The sequence below is a fragment of the Parasteatoda tepidariorum genome, chromosome 8, assembly GCF_043381705.1.
Source record: "Parasteatoda tepidariorum isolate YZ-2023 chromosome 8, CAS_Ptep_4.0, whole genome shotgun sequence".
Taxonomy (NCBI): Eukaryota; Metazoa; Arthropoda; class Arachnida; order Araneae; family Theridiidae; genus Parasteatoda; species Parasteatoda tepidariorum.
Window position 1 is genome coordinate 80,171,967 of NC_092211.1, and position 27,711 is coordinate 80,199,677.

General features: G+C 27.5%; 1 protein-coding gene and 1 non-coding gene across 10 annotated transcripts in view; one reads left to right on the forward strand and one right to left on the reverse strand.

The window, feature by feature from the left end:
- The first annotated feature begins 916 nt into the window (after positions 1-916).
- On the forward strand, positions 917-998 carry TRNAS-GCU (transfer RNA serine (anticodon GCU)). The gene has a single exon. It is a non-coding gene; the product is annotated as a tRNA-Ser (tRNA).
- A 4,908-nt stretch (positions 999-5,906) lies between these two features.
- Positions 5,907-27,711, reverse strand: part of LOC107451716 (histone-lysine N-methyltransferase SETDB1-B) — an 87,066-nt gene continuing 65,261 nt past the window's right edge. For 7 of the 9 annotated variants that reach the window (XM_016067894.3, XM_016067896.4, XM_016067903.4 and 4 more), the window contains 17 exons: positions 27,627-27,685; positions 26,611-26,731; positions 25,300-25,423; positions 24,664-24,816; positions 23,328-23,523; positions 22,547-22,742; positions 21,218-21,403; positions 19,576-19,688; positions 17,496-17,568; positions 16,490-16,615; positions 15,977-16,155; positions 15,225-15,296; positions 13,109-13,233; positions 10,388-10,483; positions 7,402-7,562; positions 6,326-6,414; positions 5,907-6,230 (listed from right to left, as the gene is read on the reverse strand). In XM_016067894.3, coding sequence (XP_015923380.2) covers positions 6,113-6,230; positions 6,326-6,414; positions 7,402-7,562; positions 10,388-10,483; positions 13,109-13,233; positions 15,225-15,296; positions 15,977-16,155; positions 16,490-16,615; positions 17,496-17,568; positions 19,576-19,688; positions 21,218-21,403; positions 22,547-22,742; positions 23,328-23,523; positions 24,664-24,816; positions 25,300-25,423; positions 26,611-26,731; positions 27,627-27,685 — 2,187 coding nt within the window. In that variant the 3' untranslated portion in view covers positions 5,907-6,112. The remainder of the gene's footprint in view (positions 6,231-6,325; positions 6,415-7,401; positions 7,563-10,387; positions 10,484-13,108; positions 13,234-15,224; positions 15,297-15,976; positions 16,156-16,489; positions 16,616-17,495; positions 17,569-19,575; positions 19,689-21,217; positions 21,404-22,546; positions 22,743-23,327; positions 23,524-24,663; positions 24,817-25,299; positions 25,424-26,610; positions 26,732-27,626; positions 27,686-27,711) is intronic. The other 2 variants (XM_016067895.4, XM_016067898.4) reach the window with 2 other exon arrangements.

Here is a 27,711-nt window from a genome sequence, read left to right on the forward strand (position 1 = left end):
GTTTACTGAGTAAACGTGAAGAATCCCTAATCCGAGTCAATTGAATCATTAATAATTTTAAAATTACTTTCCTAATTATTATGAAAATGTTAATTTTGAATTAAAAATGTTATGAAATCTGCTTCTTTTGTTTATTATTTACGTTACTTTTGTTTCCGTTCCTCCACTAAACAATGTCTAAAACTTGTCACAAATCAAACAAACATTCTCATCCTTGAAAAATCTGTATTATGTATTATGTCGATACAACATGCCTATGCCTAGGACAAGAAAAATATTAATTAAGGCCATGCATTTGTATCTTATTATCAAAAATAAACGCTTTGTTTTTTATTCGTTTCTTAATCATTAAATAGATGGCGCCATCGGCAATGCATTCTTAACAAATTTTATAAATCATTAAACCACGCTCAGAATATGCTGTAAACACAAAAATAATCACACACAGAAGTAAATCAAAAACATCAAAATAAAGTTCGCATTCTCATAATTCAATTGTCATTTTCAATACAATTTTCTTTTTAATCAATATTGGCAGTTTTAGTTTCAGAAGGGAAATAAAATATTTGTGAGAAATTTATGTACCTTTTAATTTTATTACCTGTGTTTAAAATTTCATTTTTAATAAACTAATTTTATACATTATTATAACCATTATTTTATATATTAAATTACTTTGGCTTCTTATGACTATCATCTTTTCCCTGTAATTTAACTACATCACTCTTAAAAGTAAAAAGAAAGGCTTCACATACTGTTCATTTGAGAATTATAAAAGGAATAATTTTAAAATGAATGAATGCGTTGTGTACCCAGGGACTAATAGAGGACTTTATATCTATGACAGTACCTAATGAAACTTTTAAATAAAGTTTTAAGTTTGTTTATATATTAAACAAAATCTTTCTAAAACGAGGACGAGGTGGCCGAGTGGTTAAGGCGATGGACTGCTAATCCATTGGGCTCTGCCCGCGTGGGTTCGAATCCCATCCTCGTCGATAAAACTTTTTCTATTAGCTAGCTCACTTCATAATTAGTATAATTCAATTATGATAAAATTGTTTAGAAATAATAATTGTTTTACAAACCAAGTCTTATATGAAGCGAATTTTTAAAAAAATTATGAAATTCGCTTATCTAAATAAAATTTTAATGGTAGGATTATCTAATTATAATTTTTTTTAATTATTTTTTTATTGCTTTATTTAGTAAAGATCGAAAAAATTTTGAAGATAATATTTATAAGATATACAAATTTTTGCTTCATTTTGCTATTTAAATGAAAAAATACAACATTCGAACGAAATCGATTGGAGAGTTTTTCAATTTGCAAAACCCTTTTTTACTTTATTTCATTTTTTACGTTGTGCGTGATTCGCAAATGCGAATACAAATCGCGAAGATGTACAAATGGAGAAAATATCTATCACAATGAGAAATGGGTAAATTGCGTTAATAGGAATCTTGCTTTATATAGCAAGATTGCAACATCAATCATAATCTTCTTTATTTTAAGAGAATAATTATAGTTTTTTTCCCTATTCCCGACAGTCACGTTATAAGACAGTCGTTGTACTACTACTACAAGGTAGACAAAATAATAACGGCTCAGCAAATATAAGATTCAAGATATACAGACTGTATTTCATTTTAGCAAGTGTAAAAGTAGCTATTTAAAAAATATAGGATTTTTTTTAGGAAAAATTTAGGATAGCTGAAATATTGCTTTATACATATTTTTAATAAAATCAGTTATTTAATGATTAAAAACTTACCTCTTGTATTAATTTCATCAGTATAATTAACAAGATTTTAGTCATACTAAATTACTTAAGATTTTAATTTTTGATCACTAACATCAAAATAATTTAATTTTTTTTCTTTTTCTGAATTAAATTGTGTACTTGAAAATAAGTAAAATCGCTCTTTAAAGTTATCTTTTTAGGCAACGGTTTTGTGGCCCCCTTCTATCAGAGCCAAAGCTGTTTAATGCATTTTTGTTTTATTCTTGTCATGCGATGTTGCGTTCATAAATCAGTGATCAACCGCTTCTTCCTCACTCTTTCAGATTAAAAAAATTATCAGACTTAGATTGTGATTGCCTACTCTTTTTTTCTTCAGAAATCTTTCGGTCGTGTATTTAGCATATGCTCCGTTGTAAAATGCTATGATTTTTTTGGGGGATGCTAACATTTGTAACCTTTCCTTTTACACAAGGTGATCAGATTTCTAAACCATGATTTGAGAATAAATCAAAATTTTAAGTCAAATATAAATATTTCTCTAAAAATTTTACGATTTGAAGACATTTATAAATTTATGGAAAACACTAATTTATGTGTACAGCAAATGTTTTGTTTTTAATAGAAAATTAATATCAGGTACAGAACAACCTTCATCAAACTTGATTTCATTATCGAGCAATATCGGCATTCATAAATATACAAGGGCGCCAGCAGAACTCCTGGTCTTTAAAAAAAAAAATTTGAAGAGTTACAGAAAAACAATTTTGTTATAAATTTTCTTTATTAAAAATATTTTTATTCAAAAACAAATAATTAAGTAATTATACATAAGAATTAAAAAATTGTTTTATCAAACAAGAATTGTAATCGTCTTGTTTGCTGTCCAGATCTGTTTATAACTTTCTCCATGAATTCTGAGTCATCTTTGATTCTTTTCTTATGCACAAAGAGCATGCACTAACTTGGCAGATATCTACGCTATATTTTTAAATTTCATTTAATAAAATATAAATAATATCATATTTTCTACTAGTTATTTAGTTTAACAAAGGTGTATAACACAAACTGACTTCTCTCAACTGTAAAACTTCATCAACGCAATAAATACCAATGTTAAGCGTGCGCAAACACGTTGGTATACGAAACTACTGTTGGTAGTTATTAGAGCTGGACTACCCATAACTACATTTGTGATAGAACCTCAAATATCTTAATATCAGAATATCCCTGCTAACAATGTTTTTTCTTTCCTTTTCTCTAGTTCAATAATATGCTGCTCCAACTCAGCTATATACATTCAAATCCGGCTAAATATTCAAAATAAAGAACACTAAGAGTTGAACATTTTATATTGTTGTTGTTATTAATTTACGTCGCACTAGAGCTGCACAATAGGCTATTAGCGACGGTCTGGGAAACATCCCTGAGGATGATCCAAGGACATGCCATCGCAATTTAGATCCTCTGCAGAGAGGGGAGGCACCCCCGCTTCGGTAGCCCGACGACCTGCACGCACAGTCGAGCACTATACGGTAGAACAGTTTAACGAGGACATTTTTACTTTTAAGCAAAAAGATAATTCANCGATTACAAAAAACACATTTCTTCTTACTGTAACAATCAATTAACCGATGATTTGGTTTTAAGCAAAGAAAGCAGAGTGAATATAACCTTTTTCTCGTTTTCTTGATGGCACAGGAAAACTACTCAATAATTACCAAGGGGTAAGTAACAAAAATATATTTAAATCGTTAACATGAATAATACGGTACAATGGTAGACAATGCTACTACTACATTACAATGTTCTTGCTTTTTACAAAATCTTAGTTTGCAGTTACGGTTACAATCTAATGATAAACTCCGCCATCTATCGGTGGTTCAATAACATGTATTTCTACAACATTTGTGATAGAACCTCAAATATCTTAATATCAGAATATCCCTGCTAACAATGTTTTTTCTTTCCTTTTCTCTAGTTCAATAATATGCTGCTCCAACTCAGCTATATACATTCAAATCCGACTAAATATTCAAAATAAAGAACATTAAGAGTTGAACATTTTATATTGTTGTTGTTGTTCATTTACGTCGCACTAGAGCTGCACAATAGGCTATTAGCGACGGTCTGGGAAACATCCCTGAGGATGATCTAAGGACATGCCATCGCAATTTAGATCCTCCGCAGAGAGGGGATGGCACCCCCGCTTCAGTAGCCCAACGACCTGCATGCGCAGTCGAGCACTATACGGTAGAACAGTTTAACAAGGACATTTTTACTTTTAAGCAAAAAGATAATTCAAAAGCTATTTAGCACTGTTATTTAAAAAAAAGAAATAATAATTGTTATCCCTTCAATACTAATATTTTAATATTCGAATTAGGTGCGATGCAAATTATTTTGTCTAATCAATGTCCCTCTGTATTTCTTACAGAAAATATAAAAGCAGAATATATAATAAAACCTTAACAAAACACAATAGTATAGTAATAAGCACACCGAAAAATTATTAGAAAAATCGACAACATACTGGGAGAAAAAAACATTTATTTGGAAAATGTTTCAAAATATACATGTATGGCAGTGTAGTTTGACTTTTCATAAAATGCATTAACATAACAGATATCACAGCCATTGCTATTCTGATGTATTTAGTTTATAGAATGAAGATAAATAAATTTGAACGAATACAAATTATATTTAGAAAGGGTGCACAACACATAGACCTTGCTTTAGAGAAAGAGTTTTTTTCAACAAAAAAAAAACATGATTCATGGTATAAAAGTAAAAAATATGGCATTAAAGTAAAAAAAAAATCTATTATGAAATGTTTAAATCCTGTAATGACCAAGTCAAATTTTTTAAAGAACAACTACAGCTTGTAATTTTGCAAATACATTTTTAACTTCATAAAACAATACAAATATTAAACAAAATGCATTGCATTTTGCCTTTAAAATTTTTAAAATGGACACATCAGAGCCGTAAATTACAAAAATGCACAAATTATACCGTGACGCAATCCCTTGATAGTCTAGTTTTTTTTTTTATCTGACTGCCTATCTCAGTGTAAAGATGTGCACCCCTATTATATAGAATGAACACATTTTAAAAGAATACAATAGCTTGAAAAAAGAACATGTTTGAATCTTTTAAATAATAAATAAATTACACATGAACAAAAATCACAGTTACAAAGTATTAATCTGTTTCCTTGTACTTTTATTATGAAAATGTCATTTCTAATTTTTAGTAATCTACAAAATATAATTCCACGAATTTAAAATAAAAAACATATACCCCCAGTATGGATAAAACCTCATGAAAATTCATATATCCCCCCCCCCCAAAAAAAATGGAAAGAGCATGTAATTTTAATTTTCATTTAATCTTTTGAATTATATTTTATACATAAATTTGCTCAATGGAACTTAAAATACATCAATATTAAAAAGGAAACATTAACTCCTTTATCTTTTAAATAACAGTAGGCAATACGTAATTATATAAAACAAAAATTTAAAAATAAAACAAATTTTCAGATATAATAATTATATATAAAAAATAATATGAATTAAAATTTTTTAAATGTGTAATTAAGTGTGCATGTAATTGTAGTAAGGAGTAATAAATATTGGCACATGCTTTTAAACACTTAGGTGTGCATTTACTCAAATTTTAAACTATCAAAATTATATAAAATAAGTTCAAAACTAAATAGTGAGAAATTGAAGCTGATTAGGCATCACACTCAATGAATGTTTGTTTTTTCACCAAGCTATTATTGTTGCATTTTAAATATAAGGACATCACAAGCTGCCAATTGGTTGACTTCATTGGCAATTCAAATTCACGATATTGTGGCAGGATACAAAAGCAGAACCAAAAAATTTAAAACCAAGAATCATAAAGAAACAATTGTCCACGATCACTATGAGGCATAACGTAGCATATCTCTGATTTTTCAAAAAAGTCACTATTACATTCAGAGATCACTATTTCAGACTTTAGGTCTCAATGATTAATTTGGTACTAAATTAGATACATTTGTGCGAAAGTACCCACATTTATTTAACAGATGATAGTTCAGAGCAAAAACTAACATTTACTTCCATTTACCATAGAACTTATACATTTGTAAAACGAAGAATTAAGGCACAGTCACGAAATGGACATTTTTATATACATAGATAATTTATATACATTTAAAAACTCTTTTATAATGTCATATATACATATTTATGTACAGGTTGAAATTTGATTATGTTTAGAAATGAATTTTACAATGTGTGGAATGGGTAAACTTCTTATTCTGTACAGTTGGTGTCTTAGTGATCGATCTTTTGGCAAGTAGAACAAAATTCATTTTACAGCAGCCTTCCTCTACAATTTCTTGCATCACAATAGCAATACATAACTTTGTCTACTACACTACCAACTTCGTAATTATAGTCCCATGTTAGTTCTGTCCCTGCTAAAATGTAACTATAACAAAAACAAATTTTATTAGTTTAAAAATTCTCATGGATAAATTAATTACATTACTGATATTTGCAGTATTAATGAAAAGTAATACTTACTGCATGGCAAAGAAAGCAATAGCTGGGAACCTTAAATCATGGGAATCCGTAAAAACATTCTGCACGAATACATTAGGTGCACAACTATGCTGTAAAAACAATGCAAGTTATGATTAGTATTTTATAAAATTTTTAAAGATGAGAAATAGTAAAAAATTCAAAGTTATGAAACAATAATAAAACATATTGCCATATTTCCCATTCATTATTCATCAGGGTTCACACTCAATTACAGAAAAAATATTCCCTGACTTTTCCAGGTATATCAGATAAATTTTAATGAAAATCCATACCATATTTTATCTTAACTGTGCCATTTTTCATCAGAAAACTTTGATTTTTTTAATTTGTAATATCAAATTTTGAGAGCAAAAACATAAAAATGAAAAATGAATAAGTTTCAATGTGGAATTTTATAAAAATAATTGTAATAGATGTTAACTTCTGTATATTTTACATATAAAAAATGCAATATCTCACATACTTTTACTTATCTACAATTTTTTTAATTTTTTTTCATTCAATAATACCATTATTTTTAAGACATAAGTTTAATGACCAATAAAAATTTTAATATTGTAGACTTAAAAAAAAAAGAAGGAAAAAAAACATAACTATGCATGGAAAATGAATTATTATTAAAAACAATCCAAATAGTAAAAAAAAATATAACAATTTTTATAAAAAAGTAAAAGTATTTTCGTAGCAGTCTTCTGTGAGTCAAGCAGTCATAGAGACTAAATGTCCAGTCCAACTTTATGATTATGATAATGCGGCATTAAGTAGAGGCCACCTTTACTTCCCAGACAAGCTGGGTGAGTTTCATGTCACTACTGAGGATCAAACCTCATCCTTAACAACAACAGCTTAGTGCCTTTAACCGCTGAGTCATAGTAGTTTCAAAATTTTTATACTAATAAAAATATCAAATTTCCCCTTAATACTGCAAAATATTCCTTTCTAAGTTAGATCTTAAAAATGAAAGGTAATAAACTAACAAGAAACTATTATAAGCTATTGTCAAATTTTTTTTATTATAATGCCATAGTAAATAAAAAAATTTCAAAAAAACTCACATTTAAATATCGCCCAATATTTCCTTTACTTTTGGCATCCATGATGTAACAAGATTCATCTCCATAATAGCTTCGCACTGTTCGAAACCTATTTTCTTTCCTAGAGGGCCTTAGTGGTGTAGTCTGTTTAGAGTTTAAAGACTTTTTCGCAATAGTCTTAGCTAACAAAAAGAACAAGAAAAAATTTTTTAATATTCAGTGAGACACTAAAAATAGATAGAATTGAATAAATAAAAAACTAGAAATAATTTGATTTTCGATAGGCTAAATATCAATATAATTCAACAATATTTTAACTATATCTATTAAATAACAATAGAATTTAATACATTTTAGTACCATGTTGTGTATAGAAACACCAATGAAAATCAAAACAGCATTATTATTACTATATCTATTCTCTATTCGACAATACTATAGTCTACAATACTATTTCTATAAAAAAAGAATGCAATTGCAGTTGCATTCATTAATGAATTAATGTCATGAAATTCAGTTAAGGAAGAAAATTAACAATGAAATTTGAGTTAAAATTTATTATTTCTTTTCGTACCTATCAATATAAAATTAATGTGAATGTAAGCCCAAGTGTACCAAATTTGGTTTCACTCTAATAATTTGAATTTCTATTAACAATTTTTTTTCTAATTATTTGAATTTCTATACTATTTTTTATTATTTATATATTACATGCTTTCTGATTTTTAAGAACAGTTCATATCTACACTATACTGACTAATCGATTTACCAGCAGTTTTTTAAAAATGCCAGATACTTTCAAAACGTCAAGAAGAAAAAAATAACATTAACAAAAATTATATGACACTATATGACAGATATTTGCTAACTACATGATAGTCAGATCAGATATATATAGAGAGAGACATCAAAAGTGGTCAATAAAATGAAGCAAAAGTTTTTGAATATTTCAAAATATTCTTTTCTTCAAGTTAACAATATTTAATAAAGAAAGGTCTTCTTAAGCCTGCATGCAAAAAAAAGTTTTCAAAAAAAAATACAAATATTAGCAATAAAAATAAAAAAAATCATTGAATTTATTCCTTTAAATAAAAGGGTCATGCAGATACAGTTAAATAAAATTAATTCAACAGATCTAATCAAATTTTAAGGGATTTCTTTTTATATCTACAACATATTTAATTTTAAATAACACTGTTTTACCATATTTAAAAAAATAGATTTTAGGTATTAAAAAATATATAGGTATATATATATTTCGTTTACAAAACTAAAAAACTATTTTAAATTAAAACAACAGTGCGTTGAACAGTAAAACAACAGTGCGTTGAACAGTAAAACAACAGTGCGTTGAACATATTTAAATTGAAAATAATAAAACCTTTTAATTTATAGATCAATATTTTTGCATTGATGAATTAAAATATTATGTTACTCATTCCTTATAATTCTTTTTCATGTGTGTGTCAGATTTTCAGTTTCATGTGCATATCAGATTTCTATATAATTTATCTAATAGAGTTAATTTTAGAATAAAAACTAGAATTTGTTTTAAAAATAAAAACCGGAATATTTAATATTTTGATGTTTGGCTTAACATTTCTTCAAACATTTTTCCCTACATGCTGCAAGGAGACCTTTCTTTTTCAAGTAAATATCAAATCATCTAGTTTCATAAAATAAAAATATACAAACCGTGCAACCTTCACCACAAACTTTTAAGCAAGCAAAATGTTTTTGAATTACTAACAAATGCTTATAAGCAAACCTGCTACAAATTTAACGAAAAAAAAATACAAACTAACACCAATTTTAGACTATAAAATAAAAAATAAAATGCATAGGGAAAACAAAAGAGGAAATAAGAGATAGAAATGTTTTTAAATACACTAATTACAGAGAGAATTTTTTGCATTTAAAACTATAAAGATATACCATTGCATTAATGTTGAGGAATCTATGTTAATAAAAGCAAGAATCCGTTAGTGGACAAAATAAATTAGAATATTGTCTCATAAGATTAAAGAATGAGTAAACTCTGTATTCATATTTTCGCCAAGATATTTACTTTATAGCTGTGTTTCAAACCAACGTTACCAAACTTCGAAGAAAATAAATCCTGAAATTAAAATTTGTAAGACAATTCAAAGTGCCAAAAAAATTTAAGTCCTTCAACATTCAAAATTTTTTTTTAGCTAAAGCATGTTGGAAACGCACTGTTCAGAGATATGTTTATAAATTAAAGATTTTGAAGTTTATAGTCCGTTACTATAACATGAAAATAATTTTTTCAGAGAAAGTTACATTAAATTTAATTTTTTTGAAAAAATACAGCACTCATATTGATCTATGACATGATTAAGTTTTTATCAATTCACATAAAAATTTAATAGCAGCTTCTTGAAAGATTAATTTTTTTTCAACAACCTTCTACTATTAATTGATGTACAACAAATTGCTATAGAAATCGTTAAAATCTGTAGTTTTTAGAGTGGAAAATAGTTATTTTTAGTTGTAACTACAAAAACATTATTTTATTGTGTTAAATATTTAAAATTACGAAACAATTTCGAAAACTTTTTTTTAAAATCAAACAAACAGGTATTTTTTTTAAATACACTTTTAAATCATATTATTGGAAAAAGCATATCAAGACACTTTTTTATGTAATAAATTAGAAACTATATGCAGCATTTAAAATCTTATTTGATTTGAAAAAGGTTTTTTTTTTAAATTTTTAAAAAAAACATACTTTTTAAAAGCATTTCCTCAAAATTATAGTTTTCCCTTTTACGCTTGAAAGTGATAGTTATAAATGAAAAAAAAAATATCAAGACACATATTATGCAATAAATTATCTACAGCGAGAGTTCTGTGAATAATATGAAATCATTTTTCAACATTTGTTTTAAAAATATGAATCGGCGAGTTTTTCTAATCTATAATATTAAAAGACAATAATCTTAATCAGAATAATCAGAAATAAGACTTTTGATGTGTTTATTACCATTGTCTGATAGTTTTGGAGTTCGAACAAACTCAACATTATCCACAAACGCAGCAGACTCAGGACTTAGAGGACGTGGAGTGATTGTTATCATATCTAAGGAGCAAAGACCCAAAGATATAGAAAACAAATAATGAATCCAAACGTTTTACGAATTTCACTTTCTTAAAATTAATTATTTTGCACTAATGTGATTGGGTGTTAAGCAATTTGGCTGTTAAGTTGGGGTTTCTTCAGAAAATTCTTCGGTTGTGGATCAATAATTTTATGCTCATAGAGTTATTTAGAATAATAATTTTGCTCCACCTGCAATTATGTAAATAAGAAAAAAATTTCTGTTTTGTAATTTATAATAAATTAATGTAAAATTTCCTCCTAATGTAACTCATACAATTAAGAAAAAAAAATTTAGTGCAGTTTTATGAATAATGCCTTTTTGAAACTAGCATATGGTAAAATTTTCTTTAATGTTTTTAGGAACTGTTTGGTAAATACCTAGTACGAATTGTAGCTAAAATTGATAAAATGCTTTGAATATTTAAAATTGCAGTTGTGCGCTGACTGAAGTTAAAGTCTAAGAAATAGAAATTGAGAGTTTTAAATAATACAATATTGAAACTAGTTCAGCAATTAAATATTATAATCCTTACTACTTTTTTTTTTAAATTAACTTCGGTTAGAATGAAATGCTTTGCTTGCTAAATATTAATGTAGGATTGCTAAAAGTTGATCAGAATTTATGCAAACATAAGAACAGAATTACTAGTACTAACAGCCTAGTTTCTTGTTTTCAGCGAGCTTTCAAAAAGTAAAATGGTTCAAAGAAAAAAAGTTGCCAAGAGCTTTTTTTAATTAAGGCTTCAACTATTTAAACCGCTAAAATTTTCTTGTTCATGAATATAATAACATTGTAGATTTCAGAATCCAAAACAATGAGTTATTATATTACCTTTAGAAAATCAAAAGAAAGAAGATAGCTAAAAAGTAGGTGAAAAACTGAATCTGTAATGTTTGAATGATGAACTGAGATGTAATGTTTAATATGTGTAAAAAAGAAATAGATTACTTCTGTTTTGATATGGCATAACAAATAATTTCTGTTTTCTTTTTGGCAGACAATAAAATGCCTGAATACAAATTACAGACACATGGAAAACAATTTCTGCCAACACATAAATTGCTTTAAAAAAAATAATAAAAACATCAACAACATTACTTAGATGAACACATTATATTCGTCAGCTCATTAATAAAGTATATCAGCATAACAAAGGAAATTTTCAATTAAAAAAAAGTGTATGCAACACTAAAATCCTCACAAAAATGAAACTAAACAATTTTTAATTATTTCTTTTAACTGGAAATTCTGTTTCATACTGGAAATTTAAATACAAATGGCGGCAATCNATATACAGTGAAACCTGTGTATAACGATACTGTCTATAACGATAAACCTGTCTATAGCGATATTTTCTTGAGGTCCCGGTGAAATTCCTATTTACTCAATGTATTTTCAACCTGTTTATAGCGATAACCACTTTTCAGTTAAACATGTCTACAACGATAATTTTTCCTCTTTTGATAGTTCCATTCCGATTTTTTTACCGTTGGAAAACGACTCCCCATCAAGCTTAAACTAATACATCATTTCTATTTAACGCAGATGAATTTTTAAATTTAGACAATGATGTGTTGGTTTTCAGTGGTGCAAGTGTTGAAGAGATTTTAGCAGAAGTTATCCATGGTGATCAAAGTGATGAGGAAGAAGCAGCTGACTGTTCTCAAAACAGGACTCAAATTTCACCCGAGAATGCCATATTGCTAATTAACACTTTGTAAGATTTTGTTGCAACATTACCAAATGTAACTGATGTTCATTTGAATTCATTAGATGGACTGAAATCTATGTGCATGGAAATGGCAATTGCTTCCAAAAATAAGCAAACAAAACTAACCGATTATTTTTCTAAATAATTTCTGTTTTGATTCATAAAACTGTAAGTAAATTTTTCTTGTGTGCTGTTTCATAATTCTAAGTAAAATTTTCATTTGGTGAATGAAATTCAAAATTTCAAAAAAAGAAGTTTAATTTATTATTAGTTTTAAACAAATACTTTTAAATTTCAAACCTGTCTATAACGATAACCTGCCTATAACAATATTTCATTTAGGTCCCTACAGTATCGTTATAGACAGGTTTTACTGTTTATATATATATATATATATATATTAGTTCTTATACCAAGAGAAATTCTATTTCTAAAAGAATTATAACAAGCATCAAATTAACACAGAATTAAAAAAAGATTGCAAAAAAGTCTGCATTTTTTTTTTTTTTTTAATTAAAAATTTACATTTTTTTTTCTGAATTTCCTAAATGTGATATGCAGACATAAAATTAAAAGTGATATGCAGACATAAAATTTTACAATGATAATAAAAATTAAAAAAATTTTAAAAAATACAGCTGTACCGGAATTTATTTACACCCTGAAGTTCTTCTATAACAATATTTAAGTTGTAAATAAAGCACAAATAACAATAAACAAAATACATAACAAAAAAAAAATTCCAAATGATTTTTTATAACAGCTGTTTTATTATCAAATAACAGTTATTAAAAAGAAAACTTAACTATTTACACAGATAATAAAAAAATCGTAACTAGGCACAACAATCTTGCGTTTTCAAAGATAGATGTTAAAATTAATATGTGCTTACCAAGTGATTTAGACAAATCAGGCAACCATTTATTCTTTCTTTTGCCATTACTAACATCACCTTCAGATTCATCGTTCATAGATTGCCGCGATGAATCAGAGTCCAGTTTAGATTTTTTACTCCTCCTGACAAAAGAAAAATACTTAATAAAATAATGTTTACACTTTCAAAATAAAATAAAGATAACGATAAAAACTAAAAGAAAACATTCTACTCTTTAATCAAAATGTTATCTCTAACAAGAAAAATCTAAATGATTCAATAATTTATATCAAAACAATATTAAATATCCAACAATAATATGATGACTTGAATATATTTAACAATGAATGTTTTTCAAATAACGAAGAACTATAAGTATCAATTATGCATAATTTGCTTGAATAAAAAAAAATGCATTACTTTCAAAATTCTAATTACAACTGTGTAGTTTCTACAATAGTTCTCAAGCACTTAATTGGTATATTTTGCAATGTATATATGTTACGAGAAAAGTATAATGCGCCAGCATTCTACAGAATGCTTATGCGGCGTATATAATGCCGGATGTTTTTAGGTAAAATATGAAATATGAGAATTATTACATATTTGCCTAGGCACTATATTTGCCTAGGCATTCTATAGAATAACAAATATCCTAATAATAGACAAAGTATGAAAAAGCTCTTGATAAGGATAATATATAAATTATGTGCATTCCTCGATAATACACGTTATTCTGAAGAAATAAGAGAGCCATTAAAAAAATTTATTCAAAATACAATAAATATGAAAGTTTAAAGTTAAAAAGAAAAAAAATTATACCTTTCTTATAATGGGAAACATTTTCATATAAAATATAGGAAATTAAAATAAACCTACTTGTTACAACATGGTAAACTTGAAACATCTCATTAAATTAGAAATGAAATGGATATGCTTTTCATAGTTGGCAGATTTTTCATTTGGCATTCTTTAGAATGCCTAGAAAACTTGTGAAATATGAATCGTTACATACATTGATAGCTAGCTTTAGCTAGTTTATACCTTGGTATTCCATAGAATGCCGGATCTTAAGTTTTATCAGTAACATATATATGGATGGGGAACACTATAAAGCTTAGTATAAGTGGCATTAAGTTCCATGTTGCAACTTCTTAGAGCTCTTTACACTTAATTTATGTTAGGATATTAATTTCCTTTAAACTGTTTAATTGTGCAAAATATTTTAGAATTTATAAAATACAGCTAATTCTTATGAATTGTAAAATTACGCGAAAATTTAAATAAAATTCTCAAGGGAATCTGTTGAAAGATTTTTGTTTAAGTGACTGAACGTCATCCAAAAGGGAAAATTTAAAGATAACAATTTGTCCAAATCATGATGCCAAACTGTCACTAGAGAAACCTTACAATAATTACCACTTTCAAGAATGATTGATTCCTCAGTAGCTCTAAAAATAACTTCTTAATTAGAACAAAGAATATTGTTTACTCTTTGTTAAAAAAAGATATTTTACCTCTTAGAATTAATAAGAGATATTTATTTTAATCTATGACTTAATAGAATAATTATGAATGTGCACATTAAAAGATAGATAAAGAGATAGGAAATTTATATTTTAAATAGGGACCCAAAAATTTGAAAGTCCTGGGTGTACATATATTTATATATATATACACAGCCCGCACTAAGCTTCGCAAACCTTGCAATAATCGAAAAAATCGTACATTTGGCAAATAAAATTGTATTCTGTAAAAGTATTGGCGAATAATTTTTTCCACTGGGAAGAAAAATATATATTTAACTCTATCCTTAAAATTATGTCAAAATGAACTTTTCTAAAAAAATCGGTACTTTTATTCGATAACAGTAATTTTTGGTAGATGAGCCACATAATCATTTAGAATTAGGTCCAAATAATATAAGCCTGAAACAAACTACTGTAAAATAGTTTTCTATGGGAAAAAAATTTATCATAAAAAAATAGTTAAGATTTCCCCATATATATAAGTTGAATTACATATCAATAAAATAAAAATTGACAATTAAAATTAAAAAATATTTTTGTCAGACAGAGAATAATTTTTTCTGGGAATATTTTACAAGACTTCTGAAATTGAGAAATTTATTTACCTTGTAGACAGTGATGTAATTGCAGTACTACGCAAGTTTGGCTCGAAGTCAGAGTCATTTTCATCAGAACTACTATAAAATAATTTTTTTTAAAAAATGATGGAATAAGAAAATTTATACAGATGCACATAACAATAATTGAGTATACAAAGTTATTTAAGTGCAAGCAGAATCATACTTCAAACATAACAACCGAAATTTAGAGAGAATCAAATGATAATCATTTAATCTAGGTTAAATGTTGTAAAAAAAAACTAAAAGATGCTTTAAAAGAAAAATAAGATTTGTGATGCTGATAATGAAACATGCCACAATATAAATTCAAGAACTTGTTTTAAAAAAATCATGCAAAAATAATTTTTTGTTTTCGCATGTATAAATCAATTATTACCAAAAAAGATTTTTTTAAAGAATTTTTACTTTCCTGAAATGATTTAATTTTAAAAAAAATTCTATTAATTCCTGAGCACAAAGTCTCATGCTTTACTCAAGAAAATAATTGCTAAAATTATCCTAATAATACATAAATAATTGCTTGTGTAATCACTATATATAATGTGAATTAGTTTTATTAAAAAATCTGATATAACATGCTGTCCAATTGACAACGCATAAGAAAAATAAATTCCCAAAATATATTTTCAGTACAGAAATTCACTAAAGGCAACTATTTCTGAATTGAAAATATATAATGGTTATTAACTTCACTAAACAACAACTAAATAAAAGCAATCAATTTATAATGAACTTACAATGAGGCATCAGGATCATTTGGATCATCATCAGAGAAATCACTTTTGTTGTCATTCTTATCTTCATCATATTCTTCCTCCATCTCTAGAACATCAGATTCATAGCCTTCTTTGTTTTTTTCAGCTACTTCAATGTGATCTAATTCAGCTAAATATTCATCACCAAATTCATTCCCATCCTAAAAGACCAAATTAACTGAGTAACAGAATGAGAGCATTAGGAAAATTTGTTACAAAAAAATATATGCCATAAATATGGCTCAGATTTTAAAAATACTTATATCATTATTTAGACTGTATTTCTCTACTATTTTTTTCCCCTTTACATTTTAGAGAACTTTATTGTAACATTTAAGGAGAATTTTTGTACTGGGTAATATTATTTTATAAAAAAGTTTAAAATATTTTCACCTTTGATACTGTAATTTTCAATATCTTTGGCACATACATAGAACATGAAAAATTACTCTATGAAGGCATTTTTAAAACCTTACAGGAAAAATAAGAACTTACTTCATCAGCTCCTTGATCTGTTAGCAATTGGCCAGCATATATACATATAAATTGACCAGCATCCAGGTCATCGAGACATCGAATCCCCCAACCTTTTCTTTCAGTTTTAAACATTTGTAAACGAACCTGTGTTTTCAAATATAAAAAAAAAATTTTTAAAGGTTCTAATAAACAATAATTGCAACACCAACTTTAAAATAAAAAAAAATAGAAATTCTCAGTCAAGGAAGATAAATTTCCACATATTTTTCAGAGAAAATCAATAAAAGGTAATTTCTTTCAAAGGAACAGATTTTTTTCATAAAGTACAATTTCTTATTAACAGTTTATTGGAAAAATTAGTTTCAGAAATTTAGTTCAAATACAACATACAAAAAACATTATAAGTTGGGAATCATTTTGATGACATTTGAAAAGGATTAACTACAGTACAAAAAAAAAGAAAAAAAAGATAGAAAACATAAGTAAAGCAAAATGAAAACAAAAAGATTGAAAAAAAAATGCTATCATTTTTTTGCAGCAGGATATTAAAAATAAATAAATAAAAATATGAATTTATTTCTTCATCCTTAAAGGAACCAGAAATTAAAAACTATTGCTTTGAAGACCTTTTACAGAAAAAAAAAATTATCAATAAATAGCAACTGAATGAGTAAAGTAGATAAATTTTTGTCAGCATCAAAAAGGTACCCCCACCTTTTAACAAATCTTACTTGTTTCTGTACTTAAGGGTGATTCGTAATAGTCTTCTATGAATGAAGTATGATGTTTTAAAGAATAATAGTAAGACAATTCTTCAAAATAAAGTCAGGACATATGCTTAAAATTAAGAGGGGAAGGGATTATTTGGGAAACTAAACAAAGGTTGTAAATTATATCATACAACCAAATAAAAATTTCTGCAAACATCAATCAAATATTTAAGTACAAAATAATAAAACACAAATAATGAAACACAAAAAACACATGATAGATAGTAAAATTATTAAAACAAAATTAGACATACCTGTAGGCCATTTTGAACAACTCTATTTCCGCATGATGCAGAACATTTGCATTTTACATTGCACTCATATATCCTATAATGAATAAAAATTCAAAACTTATATTCTCTGTAGTTGAGTGAAAAGTAATATATACAACGATTATATATAAATACAACACTTTTCAAATACAGTCCTGTTTTGATATCAAGAACTCGACAAGAGACACTAAAAATGTCTTGATGTCAAAAATTCAGGGCATAGAAAGGGAATAGTTTTAATATATTTAGTCAAAATAAAAAACAATAAAGACAATTTATTAGTTGTATAATAAAATTGGGGTGAGTCTGAACTAAATGGCATAGAACGCATCGACACAAGCAATATTTATCATTGGTATGATCAGAACACAAACAGTGAGAAGTTAAGAAGTAGTTTTCCACCGTCACGTTTAAAGAATTAACAGAAGAATCAGAAAACTTTTTATATACAAGAATATAACTGATGAGCAAAGAAATGATTATCAAATGAAGCACAACAGAAGCAGAACAAAAAGCATTTGCGCAATAATGGAAGGAAATTCATTGGTAAATGATTGATAGCATATTTTCATTTGGATAGCATATTTTCATTTCATTAGCATAATTTCATTAGCATAATTTCATTCTCCACACCTCTTTTGGTCTTCTATTTCATTCAGGTCAATGGGTTCATAGATCTGGTCTGACTTCGTCAGGTGTGACTTCGTCAGGCCAGAAGAGGATAAGCAACAACATTTGGACTTAATCATATAAATATTTTTTGGTAAAATATATGAAAACAAATGATAAAAAAATCAAGTTGTGATCTACGTTGTTGAAGCTAAAAAGTAGCTTTGTCACCAACCACTGAAAAAGCACCAAAATTCGATTAACGATATCAACTATCGAGATGCAAAGTTTCCGGCGTTTGAGACATTAGACGTCACTCGATAATTGGAATCTATATCGTATTCTGTCGACATCAATCACCATCATCCTATGACATCATCACACGAAAGGAAAGGAAGAAGATAAAAGATTCTGATGAGTCTTAAATAGGTCTATAGGAGTATGAAAATGAAGATGAGGCATTTGCAGATGCGCTTCAGCCAGCTGGCAGTTGGGAAAGAAGGGATGAAATTTTACATGGGGGAATGGAAATCGTGTGAATAGGGATAAAAACTTTTTCTTTCGCCGAAAAATCAGGTAATTTTAAATTTGGCCGGCAATCGAGGTAAAATGCGGGATAGTTGTCCAGCCTGTACGTTCCTCCCTATGCCAAAGGTGTAAAGTTTGGATTTCAGATGGCAGAATATTGTTTGAACAATTTCTCTAATACTAATAATTAATGAAAAGCTATTCAAATTGAAATATATAAAAGTTACTCAGGATTAAATTGAATTGAAAAAATTTCTTTCCATATAAGTTAATGTTATGGTCACCACAACTTTTTCAGCCAGGCAGTCTTATATCTTTACATGAAGTGAGCGAATCAATCGTGAGAAAGAGTAATCAAGAGTGAGTGAATCAATCTATGATAAACTGTATAAGCAGTTCCGATTTTGGAGAAACCTACTACAGTACAGAACCCGTTATACGGAAATCAGAAAACCTTAAAACCAAAAAACCGGAACGAAATTTTATAAATTTTCCCTCCATTTTTAAAAAAAAAATTTTTTTTTTCCTCATAAGATTTTAGGATTGTTCTTTCTTTTTTGAAAGATGTTTACCTTACCATCATCTTGGAAGTAATCATTAGTGTATTACTTCATCCTTTTTTCTTCTTTTTAAGATTATTTCCAAATATTTTTTTTTTAAATTGGGTTAACAATAAAAAAAACAGCTTTTTGTAGCGATTCAGAAAACCGGAAAAATCAGTTATCCGGAATAGCGATGGTCCCGATCGTCCCTGATAATTGGTTCCCTACTGTACTACGTTTTCTTTAAAAAAAAATTTTTTTTACTTATGCATAATCAATGCCTCATCATTATAAAAAAGAGCTAGTACTCCGAGAAAATAACATTTTCATGGAAAACAAAAATGACAAATTATTTTTACAAAGAAGTATGTAATCTTACTCACCCTGTAATTATAGATTCTTTCAGTCTTCGAAATTTATATCCAACAGGTTCTCCCCCAGCTGATCCATACCTGGCATAACTAGTTATTTGCTGACACTCACACTTTTCTGGATCCTGAAAAAAGGAATAATGTACTTTTAAAAAAAATTAAGATACCATTTTAACTTAATTAGAAATATTTAATAATAAACATAAGGTAGTTCTGTTGTGCCCAACAAGTGAAATAATGAAAAAAATTATATGATATAAATATAACCCAGAAAATATAAAATAGTTTAAATTCCATGACTGCCTACAGTGCCTAGCCTCTCACAAACTCAAGCTTTACAGTTCCACACTAACTTTGGTGCTCTGTTCTCACATCTCTCCCTCCCCACACACATACATAAACTTGTTGCTTAGTGGCGTCTCATTACAATAAATGCCAACCAATACTATACTTAGTTACTTTTGATAAGATTAACTTAGAATTCAAGGAAAATATTTGGAATTCAAAATGGTTCTAAAATAAATAATAAAAGAGATAAGTAGTTGGCTGCATGCTACACAATGGATAAATCAAGCATTTGAATCACTTTTCAAAAAAATATCAATCAGAATATGTGCAGCAATAAAAGCTGTCTTTTTCTTTTGTTTAAAGTTCATTTATATACATGAAATCAACAAAATGCAAAAACAATTTCAGAGACTTCACATAATATAATATAATAAGTGAAGTTTCCAATAACTATTGCAGAGAAAGTCATGCTTTTTCTGTAATTTATGATGACAATTGACACGGCAAAGAAAAAATGTCATTTTGAAAATTAGAAAATTAAGCACTTTTTACAAACTCCCAATAAAAAAAAGCACCTTCAAGAGCTTTTAAAAAACGTAAATTAAAAAAAGCACTTTTTAAAAATGGGACGCACCCTGATAACCACTATGAGTTTTAACAGTATGGCATATTATTGATTAATGATATCTCACACCTATCATGGTATTAATTCATATTGCTGCAAGTTGTCTAAACCTAACAAAAAATAAAAAGGCTTAAATTGTTGAATGATTTCATAATGAATATGTACATTCTTTCCACCATTTAACTGACTGCAATACAATAGACTAAACGTAACATAGAAATTATGTATATTTTAAAGATTCTAGAAAAAAACAATTCTTAAAGAATAGTCAGATTATTAACATCTAATTACTCATTCACAGCTTCAGTAGACTTCCAACTGTCTGGAATACTAAAAAATGAAGAAAAATGGAATCCCCCCCCCCTTCATAGTAAAACTTCGGAATTGAAAGAAGTAAAGATAATAAACGTGACAGATTACATAATAAACATAACAAGAGAAATCATAAGGTATAAAATGCGGAATGATAAAGCGCTCCATCAGTACATTTTGAATCTTCTTAATCATAACTTTTCAAATTTGTCTAGTTTATTAATAAATGCAATTATCATTATGTTACATAACAATTATATTGGAGAGGTAATAAGAAGTAGAATATGGTAAAAGATGGCTAGTTTGTTATCCAGCCTGTCCTTTTACCACAGACTGGATCTATAGAATTGCAAGTCTATAGAATAGAGAAGAGTCTATAAAAATAAATAAAGAATTAATTACATAAAATAAATATATTTTTGTTATTACCTGACAATTATCTGTACAAGAACATCCACAAAGAAAATCAGGATCTAAGTTTAAATATACATTTTTGCCAGGAAACCTTTGAGCTTCGTATTCAACAAATGGTGGAGGGTCATTACTCCAGGAGTTTACACAGGCAACTGGAACATTTTCTTTTCCTCCGGTTATGTCTTTATTGTCGTAACGTACCTATAAAAATTTGTTATTTACAGTTTTTTTTTGTTTATGAAAAAAAAGTTTATGTTTAAGAGATATTTAAACAAAACCGAAATAAAATAAACAATAAGATTGGGGGAGCCAGAAAACAATATTTTTTTCTGTGCCTTTCGAAATTTGGTTGCGATTCATCAACTCAGTGTACTTCAAAGTGGTGCCAAAGGTTAGAGTGACTCATTCTTGAGTTTTCTGAGGGAAGTAACATCACAGCTGCTCATAAAAGCAATTGGAATGTTTACCCAAGTGTATGTGTAGTCATTAATAATTGTCAAAAGACAGTTTTCTTAACTCAAATACGATTATTTCAATTTTTTTTTAATTAGTATCTATCAGGAAGAGCAATAACCTCAAAAAAGTTATCATATTTTCATTTATTCTGATTGCTCAAATTAGCGAAAAATATGAAAATTGTTATCCAAAATAATTGCAATCTCTAGATCTTTTTCTAAAAAACTAATTGATTCTAATCAATCTGACATAAAAAAAAATCTAAAAACTAAATGGCAAAAGGTTGTTGGTAACAAGGGAGATGACATCCTCAATTAAAAATAACTTGTATTTCAATGTGGTTTAAAAAGCAAAAATCATATTATGGAAGAAGTTTGAATAAAAGGAAAGAATAAAATACTTAACTCGTGCCTTAAAAGATTTGATATATGTGCTACAAATGCTTTCACCTCCAATAACCTATCAAGTAGAATACTTTTCAAACAGCCAGTTATCGGCCAGGGGGTCACAATTAAAGTTCCACAATCCAAATATATTAGTTTAGAAATCCACATTAAACATTAATTTGAAAATACACATAGAACATTAATTTGAAAATCCACATTAAACATTAATATGAAAATTCACATTAATAATTAAAGTTGCACATAGTGGATTTCAATGTGGTTAGCAATGCGCACTGCCTGTTTTAATTCCTAGACAAGCTGCTAACCATTGACTTGAAACTACAAGGGCTTTAAGCTGCCACAGGTGACCAGAACCCCGGTCCTCCACCATGACAGCTCACTGCCTTAATTATTGTGCTAGGTGTGGGCAAACCACCTCAACTAGAAAAAATTTCGAATATATACAAGAAGTAGATAAAAACAAAACTAAGGTTAAATTTACCTCCTTTGGTCGGAAAGTTCGAAACACAAGGACTTGGTAATCAACACTAAAGAAATCAATTGGAATATGAGAAGATGTTATATATAAATAAAACTGAATTTCTTCTAAGGAGCGCAAGTGCTTTCCACATGGAGTCCTGTAGATAATTTTAATCCTAGTACTGGTACTCCTTTTCTTCTTATACTTTCTCACTTGTCTAAAATTTCAAAAATATAGTTAGCACAATTAACAATAGTATTATTCATAAATTTTTATTTCTGAAATAAATCAAAATTTCAGATTGCTTAGAAGTTAGATATTGTGAAGGATATTGTGCTGGTTTACCAGGCTGATTTTGTCAAATTTCTATGTTTATTATAACCAGTGACATAAAATGCACTAATTATCTTACTCATTTAGTCATGTCTTATTCTTATACGAAAGAAAATATTTAAAAAAAAATTATTTGCCAATAGAGTGATTTTTGAAAAAAATTAAATATTTTAACATTTTAAAATAAATAAATGTAATACTTAAAAAAAAATATTACAAGACCAATATTTATTTTTTTCAAAAATATTGGTCTTGTTTTTTTTTTTTTTAATTATTGGCACTTTTATGTACTTTAAAATCAAATTCATTTATTTTCCCTGTCTTTTTGGGTATTTTAATACAGTTTCCTAACAAAACATTTTATTTTTTCTAGATTAATAAAATTCACTGACTTTTACAGTTTTTTAACCACCATGTAATAGCTGATATATCCACATATTTCTAATGATAAATATAGCAGAAAATGTACCTTTCCCATCCAAGATGTATAGGTATGAGCATAGGATTTTGCCCTTTTAAATTAGCAGGATTTTCCTTTTCTTTGCATATAAGTGTATCTGTAGGATGCCTTTGAAAATTTACTCTAGTAAAAGAGTATCTCCTACGAATTTCTCTGTATCCCAAATGAGATTTTATATCTGGAGTACGACATTTTAAAGGTACATCTGAAATAGAATTGGAATCCTATAAGAAGTGGCATGGTAAAAAGAACCATCAATAGACAAATTCATATTTTTAATATACATGGTGACTGAATATGAATGTTGCAATTACAAATTGTATCATGCAAAAAGTAGATAAAAACAAAACTAAGGTGCATAAATTATTAAACACGCAAGAATATAAATTTGATACCAAAATATAAAGTACAATGAAATGTGTAGTATTTCAATATGTGATTTTATGTCATATTTTTTCATATCATATTATCTTTACACCAGGAATCTTTCATAATAGGCATTAAGACAATAATCAATCTCCATCCTTGTTTGGTAAAGTGACTCTGGAATTAGTTTCACTTGTTGCAATGACTGGGATTTTTAGGTAACTCAGTAATTAATTCACAATATACAGTGTTCTAATTCTACTGCTAACCACTGAGAGGCAATGCACTTTTTAAGGTTGACACATAATATTATTATGTGTTCAACATTTTCTTTTAAGGAAAGCATCTGGATGCCCTACTTTTTATTGCTAAGCTTCTAGTTTCTTTGAATTGTTTCCTCTATAGACTGTTCTCCAAAATGTGCTGTATGTCTTTTACCTTGCTTTCAATTTTACATACCACCACAAACCAAATTGCACCTTTTGCAAATTTCAGCAAATTGCACAGTTCACATCACTATTTGCCAATTTTCAATGACCTTGTCTTTATCAATGACCTTGTATGGCTCATTTTCAAAAGTAGAGGCAAATACCACTCAGCAACGAGTCTACGCTAAAGAAGAGTGTTCCACTAATATGGACACTTTCTTAACACTCCATTTACATAAGGCCTAAACAATTTAGCAAAAGAAGTCTATCGTTGAAATCTGAAGAAAAAAAAGTATAACATTCATTCCATTCCTTAAGTTGGAAACTTCACCTTGTTAAGATAGACATAGAATAATCATGCGGTATAAATCGGAGTTTTAAAAAAAAGTTATTGTTCTCATTGTGATAGCACATATATAATATCAGATTAAATATAAATGGGGAGCATGCAATAATATTCCTGTATAGCTTGTTTTCATTATATTTTAACAGAATGATTTTCAACTTTCTAATCCAAAAGAGTATGTAAAGAGATAACATGAACTACTTACTGCAAATTGCAAAACGAGATTTCGGTGCAGCAGCTCCAGACCCAGATTTGCGAGCTTTATTTCGAACTGGCGCTTCATTAAGATATTGACTACCTCCTGTTTTTCTCCTAGGGTGGAGATATTTCGCTGTGGTTTGAACTTCATTTTCATCATCTGAAAACAAAATGTTTTAATACATTAAACAGATAGAACAAATACTACATGCCAACTGATTTAGTTTGTTAACCCTAAAGACAGAAAGGGGAATGAAGTTAAATCATAAAATATTTCAAAGGGGAAAATTACTTAAGGTAAAAATTAAATAAGCTTCTTTTAAAGAGAAAAAAAAAAGATTCTTGAACTACACAATAAAATTTTAAAGAAAATTTTTTATGATCATGAAATAATCATTAACTTGAAGTATTATATCATTAAACTAGACAAGATTTAATTGCTTATCATCAATTTCAACATCGACAAATCAAGTATAGTTGTCATGCCTGATTCTGTATTGTTAAATCACTACAGTAATTCAATTCAATTCTAAGCGAATTCAAAAAAAAAAAAAAAATTAAACTACACTTCCTATTAACAAAAATATTTTACTTGATATATTGCTTAAATTAAAAGCAAAAAAGTATGCAATAAACCAGTTACCTGAGTCTAATGTAACCACTTCTTCTTCTCTTGTATATTCGACATATGGTTGATGTGGCTTACGAGGAACTATATTGTGTCTACGATTTTTACCTCCAGCACGACGATGCTCTTCTGCATTTTGCTAATTATAAAAGAAGTATTAAATTTTAATTAATAAACAACAAGTATGTAGTAAAATTAATTTTTTTTAGTGTCAAAATGATTTAAATGATGCACAATCATCCCTATTAAATATATCAGACTACTATTTACTAAAGCTTTTATATTGATTGCAATATATTTAAAAAAAGACACAAAAAGCAGTCATAAGAGAAAACTGATTTTTCAAGAAAAATTTAATTTCCAACCTTCATTGAAATAAAATAATTATGAGCATAGAAATAATTTAACTGCAAATGCTAAAAGCAAATTTAAATGCAGAAATACATCACAACTGCTCTTAAAATTATAGAACTAAATTTATTCAAGACAAAAGAAAAAAAACAATAAATTTTGCTAGTCTGTAAAAAATGGCAATAAACAAATATTTGATATTTCATGTAATATGAAGAGTAGAGAATTGGAAAAAAAAATAGGAGATATTAGTGCAATATTTCTAATCATCATATAGAAGATTCCAAATTTTAAGCTGATGTACATTTGTCTTCAGCTTCAAAAGTACTGGTTTCAAAAAGGCATGTCTCACTATAAAACTGTGCATCACACTTAGAGTACTTTCCATGATCATTCAGAAAGAGTAGACAAAGGGAATTATTATCAATTCAGCCAATAGAAGTATAGCTATCATAATTAGAATCTAAGGCATAGGTTCTTGGTAAATTTTTAAGCTTTAACAGCTCAAAAGCTAACAACATTACTCCATTATTCAATATCTCTAAAGCATAACTAGTAGTGATATTTGCTACTATTATTTGTAACACAATTATTATTGTCACAATTGTTGGTTTAAGTTATTATAAGGGCAATTTCATTTTGAAATTAAACATCGTATTTGACAGAACATAAGTAAAATCGAATTAATGACAAATATTTCTCGGAAAAATTATTGTTCAAATTTTTATATGCAATATGTTTTACTCAAAACAAGAACTTTGGATTTTTTTTCCTATTTTCCACAACTGTCATGAGTTAAAAATCTAAAAATTTTGTTAAAAAAATATATAAAAATAAATAGAAAAAACAAGGGAATCCTATTAGTTTAAAACATGAAAAAGACAATATCTAACATATAACAAAATATTTCATGTGTGATGCAACATAAATGCAGTGCACTTGGCATAAGTTTAAGAGGTATGCAAATTAACTTACAAGTTCATTGAATAATAATTTCAGTCTAGTAGATCCCCTGTAGATCCACTCAGTTCTATGGGATTCAATGAAGTACATTTTGACCATACTGGCATCAATGTCTAAAACTTTTGTGTCCCACCTGAAATAAAAACTTCGATTTAACTTGAAACTTTGATTCAAAAGGTAAAAACATCCAATAAACTCTGATACATATTTTGAAAAAAATCAGCAAGGCTAAATAATAAAAAGCAATACTGAAAGTGCAAATAATTTTATTGAGAAAATTTTAGGCATACATAAAAAGGAAGCAATATTTTTTCAAAATTAGAAGTAAGAAAGAAAAATATGAAGGGGGAAAAATTTTTAAAAAAAATCATTAAAGCACACTAATAGCTACTTGCCTCACAATAATGAATATATTTCTTCTTGGTTATTAATATGTCTCAAAAATCAAAAGAGGGAGTACAGCTAATTATTTATACTTACAAGTATTACAATATAAAAAAAAATTATCAGTTTTACATCTATATTCTTCTCGTCATACAATAAAATAAAAGAGTTGCCTTTAGATAAATTAGAATTTATTTAAATTTTAACTTTTTTCTGTTGAAAAACAAATTTCATCTTTTTTTTTAAACTTACTGCTTGCATAAACTACTTAAATCATTAAATTTTTAAATAAATCCTTGAATTACAAATGTAATGAAAATGTTATGGTTATAAAAATATTTATTTATAAAAACTTAAAAAAGCAAGGTATTCAAAACTTTTGACACTCAAAATGATACTCAAATGGTCAGTAGTGATTCAAAAATTTTGTTAAAATTATTTTGTTTTGCTTTACTTTAAAAAACAACTTTAAATTCATTTTGCAAGATTCATAGTTTTTCATAATTATTGTCTAAACACTGGGAGCTATACCATAGGCATTAAAAGACTTCAGGCCTACTCTTTAGAATATGTTACACTGTGAACATTTAAAGATATTTGCATTTCAAAACAATAATAAAGAATAATGACAAATAAAAACTCACCATTTACATTCATATTCAGTTTTTGTAATTTGATTTTGCTGTAATTTTACCATAGGTCTCTAAATAATTAAAAACAAACAAAAAA